General features: G+C 36.2%; 2 protein-coding genes across 4 annotated transcripts; one reads left to right on the top strand and one right to left on the bottom strand.

The window, feature by feature from the left end:
- Positions 1–4122: 4122 nt before the first annotated feature.
- Positions 4123–8125, bottom strand: LOC119993091 (protein arginine N-methyltransferase 1.1-like). The gene is made up of 9 exons (XM_038840011.1): positions 7775–8125; positions 7301–7311; positions 6484–6639; positions 6262–6325; positions 6013–6155; positions 5534–5621; positions 5246–5361; positions 4967–5117; positions 4123–4595 (listed from the first exon to the last, which is right to left on the bottom strand). Exons 1-9 carry the CDS (start codon positions 8028–8030, stop codon positions 4390–4392), a joined length of 1191 nt encoding a protein of 396 aa, XP_038695939.1. The 5' UTR covers positions 8031–8125; the 3' UTR covers positions 4123–4389.
- Positions 8126–16931: 8806 nt separating this feature from the next.
- On the top strand, positions 16932–20857 carry LOC119992490. 3 transcript variants are annotated; one of them, XM_038839212.1, is made up of 3 exons: positions 16932–17072; positions 17639–17838; positions 20338–20857. In XM_038839212.1, exons 2-3 carry the CDS (start codon positions 17657–17659, stop codon positions 20522–20524), a joined length of 369 nt encoding a protein of 122 aa, XP_038695140.1. In that variant the 5' UTR covers positions 16932–17072; positions 17639–17656; the 3' UTR covers positions 20525–20857. The 3 variants fall into 3 exon arrangements, with proteins under 3 accessions (XP_038695140.1, XP_038695141.1, XP_038695142.1); XM_038839213.1 differs by having other exon boundaries at positions 16946–17072; positions 17650–17838; XM_038839214.1 differs by lacking the exon at positions 16932–17072 and adding an exon at positions 17209–17241 and having other exon boundaries at positions 17678–17838.
- The last annotated feature ends 600 nt before the right edge of the window (positions 20858–21457 follow it).

Here is a 21457-nt window from a genome sequence, read left to right as displayed (position 1 = left end):
CCCTACCAGATAAACGTAACCTTGATACGGCACCGTTTGCGCGGAATAGGTAGAAGTTAGAATTGTCTTTGGTAGGGGTGGCAAAAATTTGATTCGGGTATAATAACATGATGTTTATGAAATATTTATATAATTACATGTCTAAACCCTAATTTGGATTGGATTTCAAAAGTATTTAATTGACTAAACACTGATTATTTTAAATTCTAACAAGTAAATCGGACAATATAACATCAAAAATGTTAGGGATCCCAGTAAATGAGATTCATTTATCCCAATAATCAATCTTAACCATTGATTGGTGTAAGTGTAGGGGTCCACAAAACCTGATGCACATCAATCAATGGACCTAATTAATTGCTTGTGATCTCATTTATTGGGATCCCTATCACTTCTGATATAACATAATATGAGTTTGTGTTAAGACAAGTAAATCAAACAAGATTTATGTGTTTGAATCCAACTTCAATTTTAAATTGGACAACAAATTTGTTTTTAGACCTAAATTATAAACATATAACTTATATTCAAATTTATTTTAATCGAACTCGAACGAATTCGATTATTCAAACCGAATAGAGTTTTGTAACCCATAGTGTCCGGCAGTGCTTGTGAAATAAGAGGAGACCAACTTTGTTGACTAAAAAGGGCAGAGAGTGGGAAGTGTGGCCCAATCCAATCATACTTTTTGACTACGAGTGTATTGTGATGTGTACAGGTTTCATTGGATACTCATTTTGTGGGGCCCAATAGATATTTTTATTTATTTTAAAAAAAATTATTTATAATAATAATAATTCACCTTAGAAGTTAAAATTGGAGTGTTGCTTGCCGTTTATTTGACTCAACCACATAATCATTGTAAGCCCTAATTAGTAATTTCCCATCAATAATATTGATCCCATGTGGGTTTTTAACACGTGGACAACAATTTTAACATTTTAATTTTGAGTCAATGGAGATTACGTATTCAAAAAAGATTGCACATCTTTTGCTTAGTTTAGCTTTGGTTGTTCGAAAGAATTTACATAGCACAAACTAGTTAATTAGGGTATGCTATTTCTCACATGTTTGTGTTTATGTGTTGGTGCATTGCTTTCAAAAAAACCACACATTGTTGGTTTGCTTCCCTTGTTTACTATGGTTGAATGAAATAGGTCATGTAGACGGGGATAAGCAAGAAATATAAATGCCATGTTTCTTTACACTTTAAGAAAAATTACATCATAAATCTCAAACATAGGGATCGTTTGTGTGGGGGGAATATTTGAAAATACTTACAAGATATGTACACAATAAAGATACGTATGTATAGGAGGTTATTTTTCCGTATGTGTCAAAGGGATAAGGCAGTTCAACAGTTCCAAAAAAAGCAGTTTCAAACAGTAATTATTGCATTGCAAGATGTTAAGACGGATCAACCCGCGCAACCACGTTAGACTTACCTAACCGCATCCAACCTCCAGAACTTTATAAATACTTGTATTGTTCAAATATCAAACACACATTCACTTCTTTAATAAAATATTAGATCTCCATGGACTAGACAAGCTGTCAAATCATGTATATCTTTGTGTTCTTATATTATTTTATACGTTCTTTCTTTCTACATCATTTTTTTTCTCTCGGTGTAAAAATTGTATCGACAGTTTGGTAAAACATACAAAAAGTATTATATATATATATATATATATATATATTATGATTTTAAAGGGATAAGTATCACAAAAGCCGTTAAACTTATAAAAAAAATATCAATTCAACCCTCAAGCATTTTTTTTGCGTCAAAAGTGACATTATTTGTTTAATTCTTGTAAAGTTACAATTTAATAAGTTTTCACTCAAATTTGCGCATTTTAATTTGGGTTTATACATGGTTTGAGTTTAATATGCAACCACCAATCACATGGCTCTCACAAAAAAGGCCCAATTTGTGCGCTGGCTTGAGTAAATATTGCAGATCTCAGCGCACTCGATCATAAAGATTTATTGCTTTCATGTTGTCTGCATTTAATTTCACTTATTTATTTATTTTTATGCAATTTAATGCATATGTCGCTTCATTTCCTACCTTACAAGTTACACATGTGATGTGAACTGTTGCTTCCCTTGATTTTTTTTTCTTTCTTTAAAAGTGATGCTACAGAATCACCGAATGTTGATGGGATCCGGGCTCCACATCCGTTTACCTATAATGGGCCTGTCCAAGATGGACCTTTGGACTTCATATTGCCAGTGGGCTTATTCCAAATGGGCCGAAATGATGTATGCATAATGCCAAGCCGCGGGCTCATTAATCCATGTAACTTATTTGGGCCTTGATCATTTCTTGCTTATTGGGTCAATAAGGTTTTTGGCACTTGCATAATTACATTGTTAAGGGGCCTAGAGGGTCGCACGCAGTGATATATTTGGATTGAAAATGACATGAAGCCTATGTGTTTGATAGCTCATGAGAGCTCAACAAGTTCATTCTATTGGAATAGTTTTATTTATATTCTTTTATATCATAATTCATTATTCAAAATTTATTGTTTTAATATAGATTTTATTGTTTTTTAAAGCATAGTTTAAAGGGACTTTTGGAGGCCGGTACACTAGATTATACTTAATTGTAAAAAAGTACAATCACTAAAACATCATTTTAAAAAAGTACACTGGGGATCATCTTTTACCAAAATAACCTCAATTTTGATTTTCTCTCTCCACGAATTGTGATACAATAGTGATACTTTTAAATAGAAGATCCAATTTAGTGTTCAATTTATATTTTTGGCTCATAAAATGATGATATAAATGTTAGAACGTAAATTTGATAGCATTACATGTCTTTCTGGTTCAGTTATGTCATTTTAGTGGATTTTTGATGTTCGTGATACTATAGTGATACATCTCTGTAGCTGTAAATGTTTTTCCAAAACGAGCAAGAGATGTACAAACCAAGAAAAGAAAACCAAGAAAGGAAAAGTAATTAGGAAGAAGAAGTATGCATATTGGTTCAATTGTATCATTTTAATGAATTTTTTGTGTTCGTGATACTATAGTGATACATCTCTGCACTTGTAAATGTTTTTTCAAAACGAACAAGAGAGGTAACCAAGAAAAGAAAATCAAGAAAGGAAAAGTAGTTAGGAAGATGAAGTATGCATACTAGTTTCATCATTTTAGTGGTTTTTTGGTGTTAGTGATACTATGGTGATACTATAGTGATACATCTCTGTAAAAAACGAACCAGAGTCCAGATCTGCAAAAAAACAAAGCACAACCCAGATTGAACAACGAAGCATAGTCCAGATCTGTCAAAAACGAAGCAGAGCAACTCGACGCAGTCCAGATTGAGCAACGACGAAGAAGGAGATGAAGAGAGGAGAAACTCGGCCAAAAACGGAGAAGAAGACAGCGAAGAACCAGATCGAGAACCAGAAGAAGAAGAAGAAGAAGAAGAAGAAGAAGAAGAAGGAGAAGAAGAAAGAGATAACTTTTAGTAGAGAAGAAGGAGAGAAAGAGAGGACACACTAGAGTTGGATAGTTGGAGGGAGAAGAAGAAGAAGAAGAAGAAGAAAGAGGAGGGTATTGTAGGTATAAACTAAAAAATATCTTAAGTCAGATGACCAAATTACCCTTAAATTGCACTTTTTTACAATTTTAAAAATGTTCATGAACTTTTTTACAATTAAGTTGTCTAAAGTGCTCTTACTGCCAATTGTCCCTAGTTTAAAATTCATTGTTTTAATTCTGAATTCATTTGTTTTTGAAATTTCATTGAAAAAAAATAATGGAATTAAGATTTACCCTAAAACTCATCCACAATGGATCTTGTTAGAAAGTTTTTGAATATGTAATTTTATTTTAAAATAACATGTCTTTTGAGAGTGAAAAGGTTTTAAATTTTGGTTTAAGAGACTTAGACTTCCATAAACTACCACTATATAGACTACCTAACACTACTATTACTATATGAGCTAATAGCACTATTATATTTGGATCTAAGGTTCAGTGTTGAAAAACACAAGACCTATACTGTGCACCATTTTGATTTTTGATGCACAAAAAAATTTAAAATTAAATGTGTAGTATTTTAACATGACAAATCCAACAGTATATTTAGATGGAACAAAAACACACACCAATCAACCAATGTAATAGAAATTGCATATTACAAATACAGTCTTCTTTTTTTGATAAGTTACAAATACAGTCTTCTTTTTCTTTTTCTTTTTTTGAACAAATGGAAGAAAGGAGATGGTTAAAGTTACAGAAACGGCAAACAAAAATTAGGAATCCAAAAACAAAGAACAAAGAACAAAAATTAGGAATACAATTGCCAAACATATGGAAGCAGCTATGGATGGGCAACCGCCCAGCGGCCAATGCACCAATTGTTCTGCATCAGCGCATCTTATAATATTGGCTTCTGGAGATCGAGCAACGACGGCCATTCAATGAATACTTGAGCATTATATCAACATCACGGGGATTCTTCTTGTTTGGTGCCACGGTCATGCTACCCGTCAATGCTTCCCCTTCACATATGGTTAGCACATCTTCCAGGTAAAGGACGGTTTGCTTCCAATGCGTGGAGCGAGATCTTGGCCCTGCATTATAGATTGAGTTTATCAGGAATACATTATTGCCCACAGTACTTCTAGCATCGCCTTTCCAGCAGGCTATTGACGAATGCAGATATATATAAAAGACCACTTACAATTCAATATTTGGTGAGTAAATCATGACATCCCTGACAAGGGTCTTGCAACATATAATTTAATTGGAGATTCACCAAATAAATGACGGTAGGCAAAAGATGAAAAAGCTTATCAGTTTCATTTTCAGTCCATGACTACCTAAATTTACTATTTCTACCATGGGTTTCTTTTTCCAGATTAGTTCCATAAAATCAAACATAACTATTGATCCAAGAAATGAACCTATTACAAGAGACAAGGGGAACAGCAGAGAGACTCACCTGTAGAGAAACCCATCAACTTATGACACTTGGTAAACGATACATCAAAGTAAGCCACCAGAGCATGGATGTAGTCATCACGTTCTGCTACGAGCTTAAAGGGAGCTGTGAATGAAGCATCACCGGGAACCATCTTAGAGATGTCCATTGTCTGTACAAATCAAGTATACGAGCATATGTCAGGCACAAGCACACATGAAGTAGAGACATCTATTAGTAAATGAACTACAAAATGCAAAATAAAAATTTATGCAAGTATGGATATTTTGTTATCCCAACCTTGAGCAGTTGGCAGTTTGTAACGATTTGATTCTGGTCAACTGTGTCAACCAGGGGCTCTGTCATGGCTTGCCTCTTGATGCAGCTCATATTAAAGCCATATACATTATTCCAAACTGGATACAAATGCACAAAAAAACACACAAGTCAGAACTAGAAAATCCATATGGAAAAATCAGAAAGCAGCTGAAATCTCAAACCACAAGTTCCATGCAAGTGAATGAGCTCACATTCAATGGAAATATATGGTCATGTATTTGCGTCTTTAAAAGCATTCAGTGGGCTCACATTCAATTTTGTCTTCTTTGTACTCTGCATCCTCAATGGCTGTCAAATACAGGGAAGCTTTATCTGGTAGTATAACTCCATCATTGACCTGGGAATGAGCAGATGAATAGAAAAATTAACTTCACTTATATTAAAATTTAAAAGTATCATTTTGAGCTCTCTTTTTCTTTTAAGGTAACCTTATTTGTTTAAACATGTTATAGTGTGTGCAGACTCAAGCAGAAAACTGTCACTTAATGGAATAAGTAGAATAAACAAAATTGCTCAAATAGGAAACCTGCGGACACCAAGTAGCCTGACGGTATACAATCCCCTCTTATGCAACTTGTACTAAAGTAAGTAAGTAACAGCAAATTTTTTACACTAGATTCAACAATACGATTACTCTGGAATTGAAAAATGGCACTGGCTGAATGGAGTTTATTCACGCATGCCTGAACATACTATAAATTTGCTATGTCTAATGCGGAGCAACTTACAAGCCATTTATCCCGAGCATAGAGGACCGTGTTTAACATATTCTCAAACAACAAAAAATATCCCATCCACTCTGAAACAATTATATCCACTTTGGCTATTGGTAGGTCAATCTCTTCTATCTTTCCCTTCAAAACTGTTACAACTGCAACAATCAAATGGTGAATTAGTCAGCAAAGAGCAAATATCATACAAGCTATAGAAGGATACAAACAAAAATATGAAATTAAGGAGAGATACGCAGAATTCACCATTAGAAAATCCATTTGTTTCAACAATTTCTTTCGCCATGTCAGCCATTTGGGAGCATTCAACCTGCAAATTGAATTTTTTTCAGCAACCATATTTAGCAAATGTTGGCAAAGTACAGCAAGAGAAAGGGACATGCTATGTGTCTCAAACTATAAATTGAACAACATATACCAATAAAGGAACAAAGTTTGTGGAGGAATATGCAAGAGTGAAAGACATACAGCATAAACATGTGCTGCCCCTGCTTTGGCACAAAATAAGGACAAAATTCCTGTCCCAGCTCCAACATCTAGAACTACTTTGTCCTTGAATAGAAATTTATTCTGATAAACTACGTTTTGATATGTCTTAGTTCTCACGACATCTTTCAACATTTCCTGCAACACCAGTGAAGTCAGGGCCATATCAACTATACAATTCAATATTCATGTTCTGAATCAGGAAAAAGTAAATTGCTCAACGAGATGACAGTCTAGGAAGTAAAAATATCATCCAAAACTAATTGCTTTTGCAGATTCAGGGTCTTAGAATCTGTTGCATAATCAAGTTTATATATGCATAACAAAGCACCAAAAAATTTTCTGAGCATACATATGTTAGAATAGAAAAGTTAAATCAAGAGTGAAAAATCCACTCGCGGATAGAATCCAGAGATCACAAAAAAAGTCTGTTAATAAGCCGAGCACAATGTTCTCGGATGGTTCAACTATCCAAAATCAAGAATAAGAAAAGTAGAGAAGTGTTTTGACTCATAAAACAGAAAAACAGAAAAACAGGTAGTTTTAAAGGATGACCAATTACCAACTCACCACTAAGTACAGATGCCATGATCAAAATACATATTTGAGTTGCATTTTAGCAATTAGCACATCACAAACATCATATCAACAGCATAACACATAATCCATAGTTCATGCTATGTCCATATGATGGTCGAAACTAAACTTCAGAAGAGAGGGGGAAAAATGAAGATATGCTCAACAGTGTCGAAAAGAACAAAACACAAAACTGCTCTGCGTCAAAGTCAAGCACACTTACTTCATGAATACCTGCAAACACAAAAAGCAAACAGAAGGGCAACAATTAGTTTTGCATCAATTGTGAACCAATAAATAGAGATTAAAGAGAGAGACCTAAATAGAATTTTCAAAACCAATCTATTTATTAAACAACAAAAATAATCACATTATATCACAACACCACAACATATATCTATTTTAAGCAAATTTACATTAGCAACCTCCAACTACTTGCTCTGATATGTTGCTGGGAGAGCATATAATTTATGAACAATCTGTCAAAGCATGCTTTCTACAGCAAATTATAGCTCTAGTTCCTATCTTGAACTAAAATTACTATCCAAAGCTCAAAGACGTAGATTTTTCTTCCATGAAAGAACACAATGGAGTTCCCCTAACTGCAAGCATATTCATTAAACCAATATCCAAAGAACAAATCTGAAAACTTTCAAAGAACACTTGTCTTACATATTAAACTCAATAAGAAATATACCAAAGTGAGAATAGGAATCGAAGTAATAGTCAGCGCTCGTCTTGCCATCATCGGCATCCATAGAGGACACATCTTCAGGCACACACATTAAATCGTCCTCCATGGCTTTGTCGCTCATTACCACAGAGTCCTGGAGATTTGAGCTCTCCGTGGTCAAATCTTCGTCCGCGTCCTCGAAGCGGCGGTGTTGTTGTTGATGCGAGTCGTTGAAAGTCTGACTGGTGCTGCTACTGTTGTTGTTCTTTCGTCGACCCATTTTGGAGACGCGGAGACGATATTTAGGGTTTTGGAAGGGTTTTTGGTTGGTTGAGCTCCGCGACCGAGTCCGTGTGCCGGCTTGTTTATTGGGCTTTGTAGCAAGTCAAAGACAGTTAAAACTTGAAACTCGAATCGAATGATTAATGAAGCAGTTAAACGGCATCGCCGCACCACAAAAACGCTATGAGTGTGTTTGGTTACTGTTTTCAAAACAGTTTTCTGTTTTCAAAAATTGTTTTAGTTTTGAAAATTCTGTTTTTATAATTTATATAAATATTATTGTATATAGATATATTAACCCTTCAATTAAAATTTTTAAGAAAATAATTTTTATATAGTAAGTTAGTTAGCCTGGTTGGTCAGGTTATCTGCCCAGGACCTTGAGGTCCAGGGTTCTATTCTCACCAGGGGGTTTGGGATTTGGGTAGTTTTCCATCCGCTGTGGTGGCCTTCATGCCAATACTCCCCAAAAGTTCTCCAAATTTATGTCCCAAAAGTTCTCCAAATTTATGTAACATTAAAATAGTCATTGATTAAAAATACACATGTAGGATACACTTCACATCCAACACCCCACATTAAATGGGGGTCTCAAGCATCGTCCGCAGAAAAATAACATAGCCCTGTCGTTTTTTTGAAAGAAAAACAACATGTTCCAGTCGTTTTTTTGAAAGAAAAACAACAAAATCCTACCGATTTCTAGTGAGAAAATCGGACCTAGTTTGCTGATTTTCGTTTCAATGGTTTTTAACACAAAGTCAGCAAATGAAATACAATTTATATACACCTACTAATGCTATGTAACAATTACCGATCTTGTTCGATTTTTTTGAGAGATTTTCATAAGTAATATACATATTAGAGAGATTTACAAATCAAGGGTATTTCCTCAACTCAATCTCCAACTGTTTGACCTTGATATTGAAACTAAGATCCTCATCGGAGCTTGTTGGATGGAACAATGTTAAAATTGAGATATGGACACATGCTATTGGTAGGAAATTTTCTCCAGGCAAACAGATTTCCTCGAGTGAAATATTATTGAAAATTAGTCTGATCCTCTCCTTCCATTACCACATAGACCCATTGAGATTTGAGGGAGAGATTGAATTGTGGATTAAATATGTGTGTAAGCTTAACACTAATATTTCTAATATTATATAAAAACAAGGGTAATTTGGTCTTTTCATTACGATTGTGTGTAGACTTATAATTTTTGTGTGTAAACTTATCATATTCAAAAAGTGATGTAAAGATAGTGTTTTTGTGGTGTGTAGATAAAATTTCTCAATGTCATAAGCACTATACCACGGTCCCCAGCTTGGGCCCAACTATCAAGGCCTGTAATGAGCAAGAGATCCAGTCCGGTCCACTTCAATGAACTGAATTAGCCGATCCAGGCCCGGGCCCAACTATCAAGGCCGGTAATGAGCTGGACAACGCAGACTTGTGCATATCTATTATCTACCCAACTTACTTCTGGTTTCATTGCTGAAATGTTATTTTTGAGTTCTTCCAAGACAAATGAGAAAGATTTTAAGTTTATCAAAAGCTCTAATTCAACAACTTTTATACAATAACCTTTCTTCTTCTCCCTCCCCATGCATACATTCTCTAAGTTCCACCATATCTACGCTACTTTCTATGATTAGTATTTTTATTATTTAGTGAGGTTGTCGACTATCTATGATTAGTTGTGGTTAGGAGCGGATCCAGACTCCTAAGTATATGGGGTCGAGTTTATACAGGAAATGAAAATTATATAATAAAAAAGATCTATGGGGTCTATGGGCAGCATCCCCATAATTTTGTTTGGATTATTGGCATATTTTAGTCTTTAGAGTTAAAAATTCAAACAATTATGTATTTAGATAATTAGATGTCTATTGAGTGCCGAAGCTACTTGCTAATGCAGTAGTGCTAACATAAAATCATCAAATAACCAAAATCGTTAACCTTTAAGCAAAATAAAAAATCATTTGTCCATTTGATTGAAATTTGAAACAGCCAAATGGCTCAAACATGAAAGGGGAAGTCAGAGAGGAGTTGAGGAAATCAAGCACCTTACCTAAGCTAGGTTATCCCAATCGCAGGGCGGCAAGGGGCCAGGGGGAATCAATTGGTCACTCACTCCAACATCATTGGCACGACGACATGCCGACACCGCTCCAGTCTTCATAGGATGGAGTTCCCTCGTTCTTCGCTCTCATAGTTTTAGCCTCATAGGTGCGAAAGCAGCAAAGCCTAATGCTATGTTTGGTTGCATCGTTCCGGTAGGAACCGGAATGTTGAATTCCGTTCTTCAAGGGATTCCTTTGTTTGGTATGACATACACCACCGGAACGGAATGTTCCATTCCCCTCATCTCAGGAACTTATGGTTCCTATCTCCCCCTAAGGAATCTATGGTTCCAGTCGGAATGAGAACTTCTTGACACATGTAATGACAATTTTATCCCTTATCACAGACAAATACCAACCCATAAATTGATTGTTCTTGACCGTGCTGAGAGATAATTTGTAGACAAAGAAATTGTATTTTTTTTTAAATGAGCCAGGATGGCTTTATTTTAAAATTAAACAAAATTTAATTTTGTAAAATATAGAAAACTGTGTTGTCCTCCTCTTGTTGGCCCAATATGAAAGTTTATCATTAAACAATTTTTGTTTTTGAGGAAAAAGTTATCATTAAATAATTATCCAACTAAATATAATACAAGATTATCATATAAGTATAATATGTAAACAGAGAAGATGGGAGGAAGATGGGAGGAGATCTTTTCTTTTCATTATATTTCAATTCAATGATTTACATACCTATATATAGATCAATACAAGTGAAAGTCAAATAAACTATTTTTGGTATGTGTACACTTTCTATGGTAGGTAGGAAATACGTGATTACAGAAAGCTAAATGCATTATAGTCAAATGAACTACATTTTCTATGGTAGGTAGGAACTACGTGATTACAGAAGGCTAATTGCATTATAAAATATTTTTTCTGCATTATCTCCTCCAATCAAGTCAATGCCCATAATTTCTCTTCAACTCATGCCAACACTCCCCCTCAAGTTGGTGCATAGATGTCTCTAATGCCCAACTTGTCAAGTGAGTTGAAGAAGATTTTACTTGAAACTACCTTAGTAAGAACGTCCGCAAGTTGGTCTTCTGATTTCACAAACGGAAACTTAATGACTTTGTCTTCAAGATTCTGTTTGATGAAATGTCTATCTATTTCTACATGCTTTGTACGATCATGCTGGACAGGATTGTGTGCAATTGCGATAGCTGCCTTATTGTCACAAAATAGATTCATCTCAGATCGAGGAGCCATGCCAATTTCAGTTAACAGTCTTTTAAGCCAAAGAAGCTCGCACAACCCTTTTGCCATCCCCCTAAACTCAGCTTCAGCACTTGATAATGCTACTACATTTTGCTTCTTGCTCCTCCAAGTCACCAAATTACCTCCCACGAATGTGAAGTAGCCCGATGTGGACTTTCTATTGTCAATATCTCCTGCCCAATCTGCATCCATGTATCCTTCAATATTACAATGATTGTTCGTTGAGAACATCAATCCTCTTCCTGGTGAGGATTTTAAGTAACGTACAATCCTTAATACAGCCTCCATATGAACTTTATGTGGACAGTGCATAAATTGACTCACAGAGCTAACGGCATAAGCGATATCAGGACGGGTATGGGATAAGTAAATCAACTTACCAACTAATCTCTGATATTGCTTTTTATTTGCTGGCACTGAGTCTGTATGTTCCCTTAAGTTGAGATTCTGTGCAATTGGAGTGTCTTCTGGCTTACAATCCAACAAGCCAACTTCTGATAGTAAGTCTAGCACATATTTCCTTTGAGATAGAAATATACCCTGTTTTGATCTTAGTACTTCAATGCCCAGAAAATACTTAAGTCCTCCTAAATTTTTCATTTCAAACTCTTTCGCCAACTGTTCTTGAAGTCTTGCAATTTCCTCCACATCGTCACCGGTAATAATCATATCGTCAACATAGATTATAAGCACTGTTACCTTACCACATCTATGTTTAAGAAACAAAGTGTGGTCGGCATTGCTCTGCTGAAATCCATATTTCTTCATGGCTAAGCTAAAACGACCAAACCACATTCGGGGGGATTGTTTTAGCCCATAGAGAGCTCGTTGTAATTTACACACTACTCCATTCTCAGTGGATGTAGTATATCCCGGTGGAATATCCATGTAAACCTCCTCTTCAAGATCACCGTGCAGGAACGCATTTTTTACGTCGAATTGATGTAGTGGCCAGTCTAAATTGGCTGCAAGAGACAATATAACTCTGACAGTGTTCAACTTAGCCACTGGTGAAAAAGTCTCCTGATAATCCACGCCATAAGTCTGTGTATACCCTTTTGCTACCAACCGCGCCTTATACCTCTCAATGGTACCGTCCGCCTTGTATTTGATAGTGAAAACCCATCTACACCCCACAGTACGTTTTCCTATTGGTAAAGGAACAAGAATCCAAGTATTATTTTTCTGCAAGGCCATCATCTCCTCTTGAATCGCATGAACCCATTTTGAATTTGTCAAGGCTTCTTGGACATTACTTGGAATGTAACCCGAGTATAAATTGTGTGTAAATGCCTTGAGAGGTTCTGATAGCCTTGTTGTTGATACATAGTTTGCAATAGGGTACCTGGACCTTCTTGATTCAAAAGTAGGAGAGTATCGATCTGGTGGCTTGCCTCTATTATGTCTAAGAGGTAAGCTGTAGTTGACAGAATTATCAGTGAGATGTTGGATAGTGGTACCTGATTCAAAAGTAGGAGAGTATCGATCTGGTGGCTTGCCTCTATTATGTCTAAGAGGTAAGCTGTAGTTGACAGAATTATCCACGTCATTAGAATTATCAGTGAGATGTTGGATAGTGGTACTTACCTCAGGAATATTCTTAGGAGCTGGGTCCGTAGATACTGAAGAGAGGGGGGTATTGACTTCTTGTACAAATTCTCCAGATTTATCATCAAATTCTTCATTTTTGTTCATACTCAGATTGCTATCAGATCCACCCTCACTCTTATATTCTTGAGGATATGTCGGTATATTTGACTCTTCACTAGGCCAATTCCACCAACTCTGATTTTTCTCTTCATCTCGGATCTCCCCTTGAAGAGGAGAATCAGATTTTTGAGAGGAGAAAAAATTATCAGATTCCACAAAAGTGACATCCATAGTTATGTATGTCCGGTTGGTGCTAGGATGATAGCAGTGATATCCCTTTTTTTGTGCAGCATAACCCAAAAAAATGCAACGGACGGCACAAGGATCAAGCTTGGTCCATTGATTCTTATGAATATGAACAAATGCAACACACCCGAAGATACGAGGAGGAAGCAGTAAGACCGATGGTACGTGGGTATGGTGCGAGAGAGCTTGTAGTGGAGTTTCAAATTGTAACACCTTTGAAGGCATACGATTCAGCAGATAAACTACCGTACTAATTGCTGCTTCCCAATATCGTTGTGGTACATATGCACCCAATAAAAGAGCACGTGCGGTTTCTAAGATATGTCTGTTCTTTCGTTCAGCAACGCCATTTTGTTGAGGCGTTTGAGCACACGAGGTTTCATGGAGAATGCCATGAAGCTGAAAGTAGGCTTGGAATTTTTGATTCACAAATTCACCTCCATTGTCTGAACGTAGAATTTGTATTTTTGCTGAAAATTGAGTCTGAATCATGGCATGAAATAATTGAAATATATGAAGAACATCTGATTTATTTCTTAACAGATATAGCCACGTCATGCGAGTACAGTCATCAACGAATGTAACAAACCAACGATTGCCAGATATTGTAGTGATCGGTGAGGGTCCCCAAACATTAGAATGAACTAGAGCAAAGGGAATATTACTTTTATTCAAACTGATGGAAAACGGAACACGATGACTCTTTGCTAAAATGCAGGTCGAACATTTCAACTTGGAGTCATGAACATCAGAAAATAATGCCGGAAATAAATGTTTCATGTAACTAAAAGAAGGATGTCCCAACCATCGGTGCCAAAGCCAAATTTGTCTTTCTTTGCTATTGAGAGACTGATGCATAGTATGAGCAGCTCCACAACTGAAATCATCCATATAATACAACCCCCTTTTCTTAGTACCACGCCCAATGATCTCCTTGGTGAGAATATCCTGAAAAAGATAAAAATTGGGGTAGATTAGAGCAACACAGTTTAGTTCCTCGGTGGCTTGACCAACAGATAACAATTTACTAGAAAGTGAAGGAACCAATAATGTATTAGATAAAGAAAGAGAAGGTGATAGCTTCACGGTTCCTGCCCCAGTAACTGGATATGTAACCCCATTTGCATTGGCGATACTAGTTCTTCGGGGTTGAGTGAATGCAGTAAAATCATTTTGACTAAAAGTCATATGATCGGTTGCTTCGGAGTCAATAATCCAGCCATGAAAGTCACTCTGATTAGAACCCAATAGTGCAAAGCCACAGTTACCTGAAGTAGAGGAGTCAGGTGGTGTATCTGCTTGAGATATGAGAGATAATTGAGGATCAGCTGTCATCATGGCCACTCGACCGGGGTGGTTGTGTGTAGCAGCTTCACGTTGCTTTTTCGCTTTAAACTCAGTCCACCACTCTGGATAACCGTTGAGTTTGAAGCAAGTTTCACGCGTATGTTTCAGATTTCCGCAGTGTGCGCAACCACCACCCTCAGGTTTCACTTTGGATGTTCCACCATTCTTGCCCATGCTTGAAATAGAGGAACCAGGTGTATTAAATTTCAAGTTCAAAGGTTGTAATTGCCCAGCCTTAACGCCTCGAGAAGCCATGACCGCCCCAGTGGAATGTTCTGTCCCAGTGATCATTACTGATTGCCTGATATCTTCTCTTCGAACATGTGCATAGGCTTGTTCGACCGAAGGGAACGGTTTGAGCTGTAGCACGTCACTCCGGATTTTATCCAATCGATCATCCAACCCATCAAGAAAAATATAAACCCGATCTTCTTATAATAAGGAGTTATAGCTTTTAATATCATCAGCACATTTCATTGGGTTTGGACATCGGAAGTCTATCTCACGCCATAAGCCTTGCAGGTCGTTGTAATATTTTTCAATAGGGCCTCCGTTTTGTCGTAGCTGGTGGACCTTTTTCTTCAAATCATAAACCTGAGAAATATCATTTCCATCAAAGTAAGTTGTAGCAATCGAATCCCATACCATTTTCGCAGTTGGGAAGCGAATGAAGTTGCTGATTAAGGGTGGATCCATAGTATTGATAAGCCACCCTTTGACAATAGAATTCTCAGTTCGCCATTTTCGAAAGCTGGAATCAGTTTGTGGAGGTTCTGGTAGATCGCCATTAATATATCCCAGCTTGTCTTTGCCCGAGATATACATCTCAACAATCTGGGACCATAAAGCATAGTTGGTACCATCCAACTTGATGTCAATCTGTGCAACGGAAGACTCAATATTTGGGGTAGGAGTTTGAGTCAATAGTTGGGTCATTCGGGATGTCAGATCTTCGATATTTGGGTGGGTTACCATGGATGAAGTCAAAGGGTTTTCTCCATGGTCGGTGGTGGAGGGTATATGGTCTGCCATTGAGGAATGTTTAGAGCTTTAACCTTGCTCCGATACCATGTAAACAGAGAAGATGGGAGGAAGATGGGAGGAGATCTTTTCTTTTCATTATATTTCAATTCAATGATTTACATACCTATATATAGATCAATACAAGTGAAAGTCAAATAAACTATTTTTGGTATGTGTACACTTTCTATGGTAGGTAGGAAATACGTGATTACAGAAAGCTAAATGCATTATAGTCAAATGAACTACATTTTCTATGGTAGGTAGGAACTACGTGATTACTGAAGGCTAATTGCATTATAAAATATTTTTTCTGCATTATCTCCTCCAATCAAGTCAATGCCCATAATTTCTCTTCAACTCATGCCAACATAATATGCTATTAAGGATAATATAGTCTTTTGTCACTTATTGTGATTCCTATTCTTCAATGTTCTTATCACAATTCCTTCACCAACCAAACATCGGAATCATTAGAATTCCCATTCCTGTTGCCGTTCTCATTCCCATTTCCGTTCCCGTTCCCCTTCTCATTCCCACGACTAACCATACATAGCGAACTGTTCAAGTGCTCATGTATGCTCTCGGGCGTACTAGCCTATTCAGTCTTCAAAGTTCAAAAACACATCAAAAAGAATCAAAGCCTAAAGGATAAGTTATTGTGGGTGTTTGGCAGTGCGTTTGCACTGCGTTCAGTTGCAACACACCTCACAACACCACAGTTTTTGGTGACACGCCAAACAGCTTTTGCGTTCCAACTCACGTCACAGTAACACAGCTTTTTACCTCACAACACCTCACCACACCTCACAGTACTCCCAAACGCTTACAATGTATGTTGAATTGTCCTACGTAATCAAATTAGGTCAATTATTTTATTTTAGATTAATGTACAATATAAACATTAAGTGATTTTATATTAATATTATTAGTCATCTAATATAACCGTAATTTAGATATGCCAAACGCACCTCACAGCACCACACCGCACCGCACCACAGTTTTAAAAGTGATGCGCCAAACAGCTTTTTGTGTTCCAACTCACCTCACAGCACCACAGTTTTATAAATCACAGCACCTCACAGCATTCCCAAACATGTGGGGATGAATTGAATTTGGGTTAAAAGATAATGTGTGTAAACTTAATAATAGAATTTGTACGAATAATAATTTATATATTAAGGGTAAATTGATCTTTTTATTAAAATTTTATGTGTAAATTTATAATTTTTTAATGTAAATTTATTATATTTAAAAAATAATGTAAAAATAATATTTTTGTGGATTGTGATAAAATTTTCCTAAAACCCCATGAGGTTAAACTACTCTTCGTCTCTCTCGCTCTTCACAGGAAAAGCTATCGGCGAGAGAAGCGTGGTCCAACGCTCCGTGTCTCTGCCGCTCTTGTTACACTTTAGTCGCGACCGTCGAAGGTGAACGAATCGAATTCTAATTCTAATTCTCGGCCTATATCGATAATTTCTTATAATTCACTTATGTGGTTCTATCTTAGGGTTCTGTATTGTTTGTCGTAGATCTGGATTTCTATGGCCTATTTTTGTCTATGAGGGTCTAGACGTTGGAATGGTGGTCCTAGATATGGTAATTTAGAACTTGATTTGCTCTTATTGGTGCTTGTTAATGTTATTGGAGATCTGATCTTTGTTAGACTAAAATGTAAAACTTGACAATTAGGGATTTAAGGGCAGAGATGCATAACTCTAAGCCTCGGCTGATTAAAAGTATATCATTTTGTAGAATTGGCTAAAGCCCGTGTGTTGTTCCTTGAATCTGAATAAGCTTTTGGATAATTGTGCTCGACTTGATGTACCATCACTTCTTTATCATTCTTATTTTGATTTATACATATACTGGTATATGGGTTTTAAACTGGTCAAATGTTTCGATTTCTGTTGGGGGTCTGATGTAATTGAAGTTTCTGCTTGCCCACATTAGGGTCAATGAAATGTTTTCACTCTTCTCATTTGTTTGTTTCTAGGCTTAAATCAGGTAGCTAATGGCATCAAAGTTGTTACAGTTGCAGTCCAAGGCATGTCAAGCATCACAGTTTGTAGCCAAGCATGGAACTTCTTACTACAAGCAGTTGTTGGAACAGAATAAGCAATATATTCAGGAACCCGCCACAGTGGAGAAATGCAATGAATTATCGAAGCAGCTGTTTTACACTCGTCTTGCTAGGTTAATTATTATTATTATTATTATTATTATTATTATTATTATTTTTACTTTTGATATATGAGCTTTTGAAGTCATGTCATACTTTTACTTTATGGTATTCCAAAGTGAAGCCAAGTTTCTTTCACGTGAATGCCAATTATACCATCACTTGATCATACCACTGTCTGTGTTCGTAATGATTTAGAAGGGAAAATGGCTTATGTTCAGGTGTTTTTAGTGGATTTTTTGTAACATTTGGATGACATATGCTGCTATATGATTCATTTTATGACATCATACGTGTGTTGGGATATAATTTAATCAAAGATGGGCATATTTTTATGTCTTTGCAGTCTGTAAATTTTTCCGTTTGTTGCATATAATACACAGAAGCTAGTGGTTTATGCATTTATCAAACTTTCTTTTTTTTCGAGGGACCTTTTTTTGTGCTTACTGCATTCGAAGTATTCCATTTTTATCCTGCATTACAATTTTGAACCTAAGAAAGAAATTGAGTTGATGTTTTCAGTTCCCTGATGAAAATTTTTGGGACTTGTATGCTGCTGAAAACATATTTCTCTTTTTTGTTTGAATTGCTCATGCTGGGTTAGGTTGAAGTGTGGGTTTTATAATTTTTTTAAATTTCGAATGGTAACTCAGTAGTTCAAAAACAATATCTTGACCTTTCCTGCAGCTTTATTTGTATGTAGTGAGGCATATTATACATCATAAATACATATTGCAAAAATTTATTTAGATGCATATTAAAAATTTGGAATCAACTAACAACAAACCATTGTGCCTTTGTTATTTGAGCGAAGCACAAGCTTACTATGTTTAATCAGTGATAATTAATGATACTCAAACAATGACCTGTACAATATTTCCTGTAGATTTCAAATAGTATGGGAAATGATGAAGTTTGATGTTGGCACCAATGGTAGTTGAGGCCCACCACTGAAGTATTATATGCATGCTTTTCCTAGACATAGAATTAGAATAGGAATATTGAAGTATGCTACCGTAAACTCTATACCCTAAACAAAGTGTTAGAAATGTCTCTCTCCTTAAATTCTTTCCCTCCATTTTTTCCCAGAATTCTTCTTTTATGCCTCAAGTCCTCATTCTTAAACTCACCTCTTCACAGGTATATGTCAGCCGATCTTATGTGATGAAATTGACTTGCACCTGTTGGTTTTGGCCTGATAGATGTTTAGAGTGTCGTGGCTTTTAGATTAGTGCTTCACCTTCCATGAGATATCTGCTATTCTCCCTTTTAGATCAATGCTTCGCCTTACATGAGATACCTGCTATTCTGGTTTTGACGTCAGTTTTGTTCCTTCCAAAGGACAGTTTTCACTTTTCAGTGTCTCTCTCTTGTGCTTGCTTTCTCATATATATATATTTTTTTGGCTCTTTGGGTTTTTAAAGTTTGACATTACATTATCTATCTTTGTGTGTTCTCAAGTTCATCTTAAATTTTACTTTCACTTTTTTTGTTGGTTTTTATGCGACATCTGGACTAAATAACTCTGGGTTTGAGTTTCATTGGGTTCCTTGGTCCATTGGAAGTTTAACATTATTTTTCATCTAGACTGCGTACAGCGCCTGGTTTGTATAATATTGATGCGCAATGTTTAAGATAAGGTTTTAATTAGCTATATGCATACAAGTTTGTATTTTGGACATCCGATATAGGTTTAAACTCAGATCGTCATACTCTTGCGTACATAAATTTTCTGCCTGACGACATGATAAGTTAGATCAAAACCCAATGTGTGGCGACAATAATATTACTCCCAGTAAGAATCGAATTCAAAATCTTCCCAATCCAAATCCATATTTTATGAACTCTTTCGTACATAATTGTACATGAATTAATAATGTGGCATTTGCGCCATTAATGGTGATCATTATTTGTCATTACATAGCACATGATTTCACATCATAATCGTACATCATGGGTTTTTTTCTATGTCAAGTAATTGAGTATTTAGTTCCGCTATAATTAAATAATTTTTTAATCAATTCATGGACGGAATAATTGAATCTGGTGTAGAAATTCCCACTTGCAAGAGCGTTGTTTTATATATTAAAAAGCCTTATGAAGTCTTTGGTTGATTTGAATTTTTCAAGTTTACTATGGGATACTTCATAATGGGTGATATTAACAATGATTGATATTAGTCAATGCTTTTTAATCGGCTTTTGAAAGAACTTGTAATATTTATGGTTTTTTTTCTTATTTCATGAAAATTGAGTGAAATAGCTTTGGCTGTGTTTCTTAACTTGAGGTTGCTGCTGATAGGATTTGTGTGGGGTATATTTAATACGTCTTTCGCAAGTTAGATGGTACTTGCTCAAAGAAGACTATGGCTGAGTTGCATGTATTCTGGCTAAACCTTTATTTTGTGGGGTATATTTTTTTTTACCTCTTTTTTTTTTATTGAACTATGTGACTATATAGTATTCTCATTGTCCTGTTTTATCTATGTCTTACATGAACTTCTTCATGTTCAGTATTCCTGCCCGCTATGATGCATTCTGGAAGGAACTTGATGCTGTCAAGAATTTGTGGAAGAACAGGCAGGAAGTGAAGGTTGAGGACGCTGGAATTGCTGCTTTGTTCGGACTAGAGTGTTTTGCGTGGTACTGTGCCGGTGAGATTGTGGGAAGGGGGTTTACTTTCACCGGTTACCATGTTTGAGGACCACCCAGTAAAATTGGTTGGGGAAGATTGAATTTGTAAGCTTCTCATGTCATTTGCACGACTCAAAGCAAGAACTTTAGATGCAAAATTTTTGTTTTCTGCAATTTTTTTTGAAGCCGAGAAATCAGTGGTTAACTGTGATGCCCTCAATAATTTTTGTATTTTAAGTGGTTGAGGTTGTTCTATTGTTAGAAGTCGATGGTATGATGGATGATGACATTGCTACAACTCTCTTGAAGGTTTCTGTTGATAATTAATGCCTGCTAATGGCTTTGGCAAAGAATACTAGAATAAAAAATCATGTCAAAACAAAAATCTTATGGATGTAAATCATTTCTCTGTTAGAGTCTCTCTGAATTGGTCTGTTGCTTGAATCGATGTCTTGAAGTTTTTTATGCTTTCTATGAACTTCCGATGGAAGTAGCTTTTAGGTCAATGTGATACTTATTTGATGGAATATCCTGCTGTTGATTATTGGGATGTCTGAAGTGTCATTCACAGATGGGTCTTTGGCCTAATAATTTTCTTTCCCCATAAGTTGTATGGGAGTCTGGCCAGGGGTTGCATGCTACCACTCTGATTTGAGTTCTTGGTTGGGTGATGGCATATGCATTGTCATTGTAAAGTATATTTGTTTGTTTGCAAGGTGATGGAAGGAAGGCATTGAAGATACTCCTGCACTTGTTCTTGTCAAGGTACTCAACTGCACTGACTGCGCGGCTATTATAAAAACCGGATGGTAGATGGAGTTGTCGGCGTTTGGAAGATCATTTGTATATGTTTGGCAGCGCATTTAAATGCAGCTCTCCTCACAACATCACAGTTTTTTATGACACGTCAAATGCTTTTACAGTAGAATTCATCTCACAGCATCGTAGTTTTTTTACCTCGCAGCACCTCATCTCACCTTACAGCACTCTCAAATACTTA

Source organism: Tripterygium wilfordii, chromosome 23 (assembly GCF_013401445.1).
Source record: "Tripterygium wilfordii isolate XIE 37 chromosome 23, ASM1340144v1, whole genome shotgun sequence".
NCBI classification, from domain to species: Eukaryota; Viridiplantae; Streptophyta; class Magnoliopsida; order Celastrales; family Celastraceae; genus Tripterygium; species Tripterygium wilfordii.
The sequence above is the reverse complement of the archived record's forward strand: the minus strand, read 5'-3'. Positions and strand labels throughout refer to the sequence as shown.

Bases quoted from the DNA above. Each gene is read 5' to 3' on its own strand.
- LOC119993091 (XM_038840011.1), bottom strand. From the start codon at position 8,030: ATGGGTCGACGAAAGAACAACAACAGTAGCAGCACCAGTCAGACTTTC. The intron at 5,362-5,533 runs GTGAGCCCACTG...ATTTGTATCCAG, and splicing joins CAAAGAAGACAAAATTGAAT to TTTGGAATAATGTATATGGC. The intron at 4,596-4,966 runs GTGAGTCTCTCT...TCTATAATGCAG, and splicing joins GTTGATGGGTTTCTCTACAG to GGCCAAGATCTCGCTCCACG.
- LOC119992490 (XM_038839212.1), top strand. From the start codon at position 17,657: ATGGCATCAAAGTTGTTACAGTTGCAGTCCAAGGCATGTCAAGCATCA. The intron at 17,839-20,337 runs GTTAATTATTAT...CTTCATGTTCAG, and splicing joins TTTTACACTCGTCTTGCTAG to TATTCCTGCCCGCTATGATG.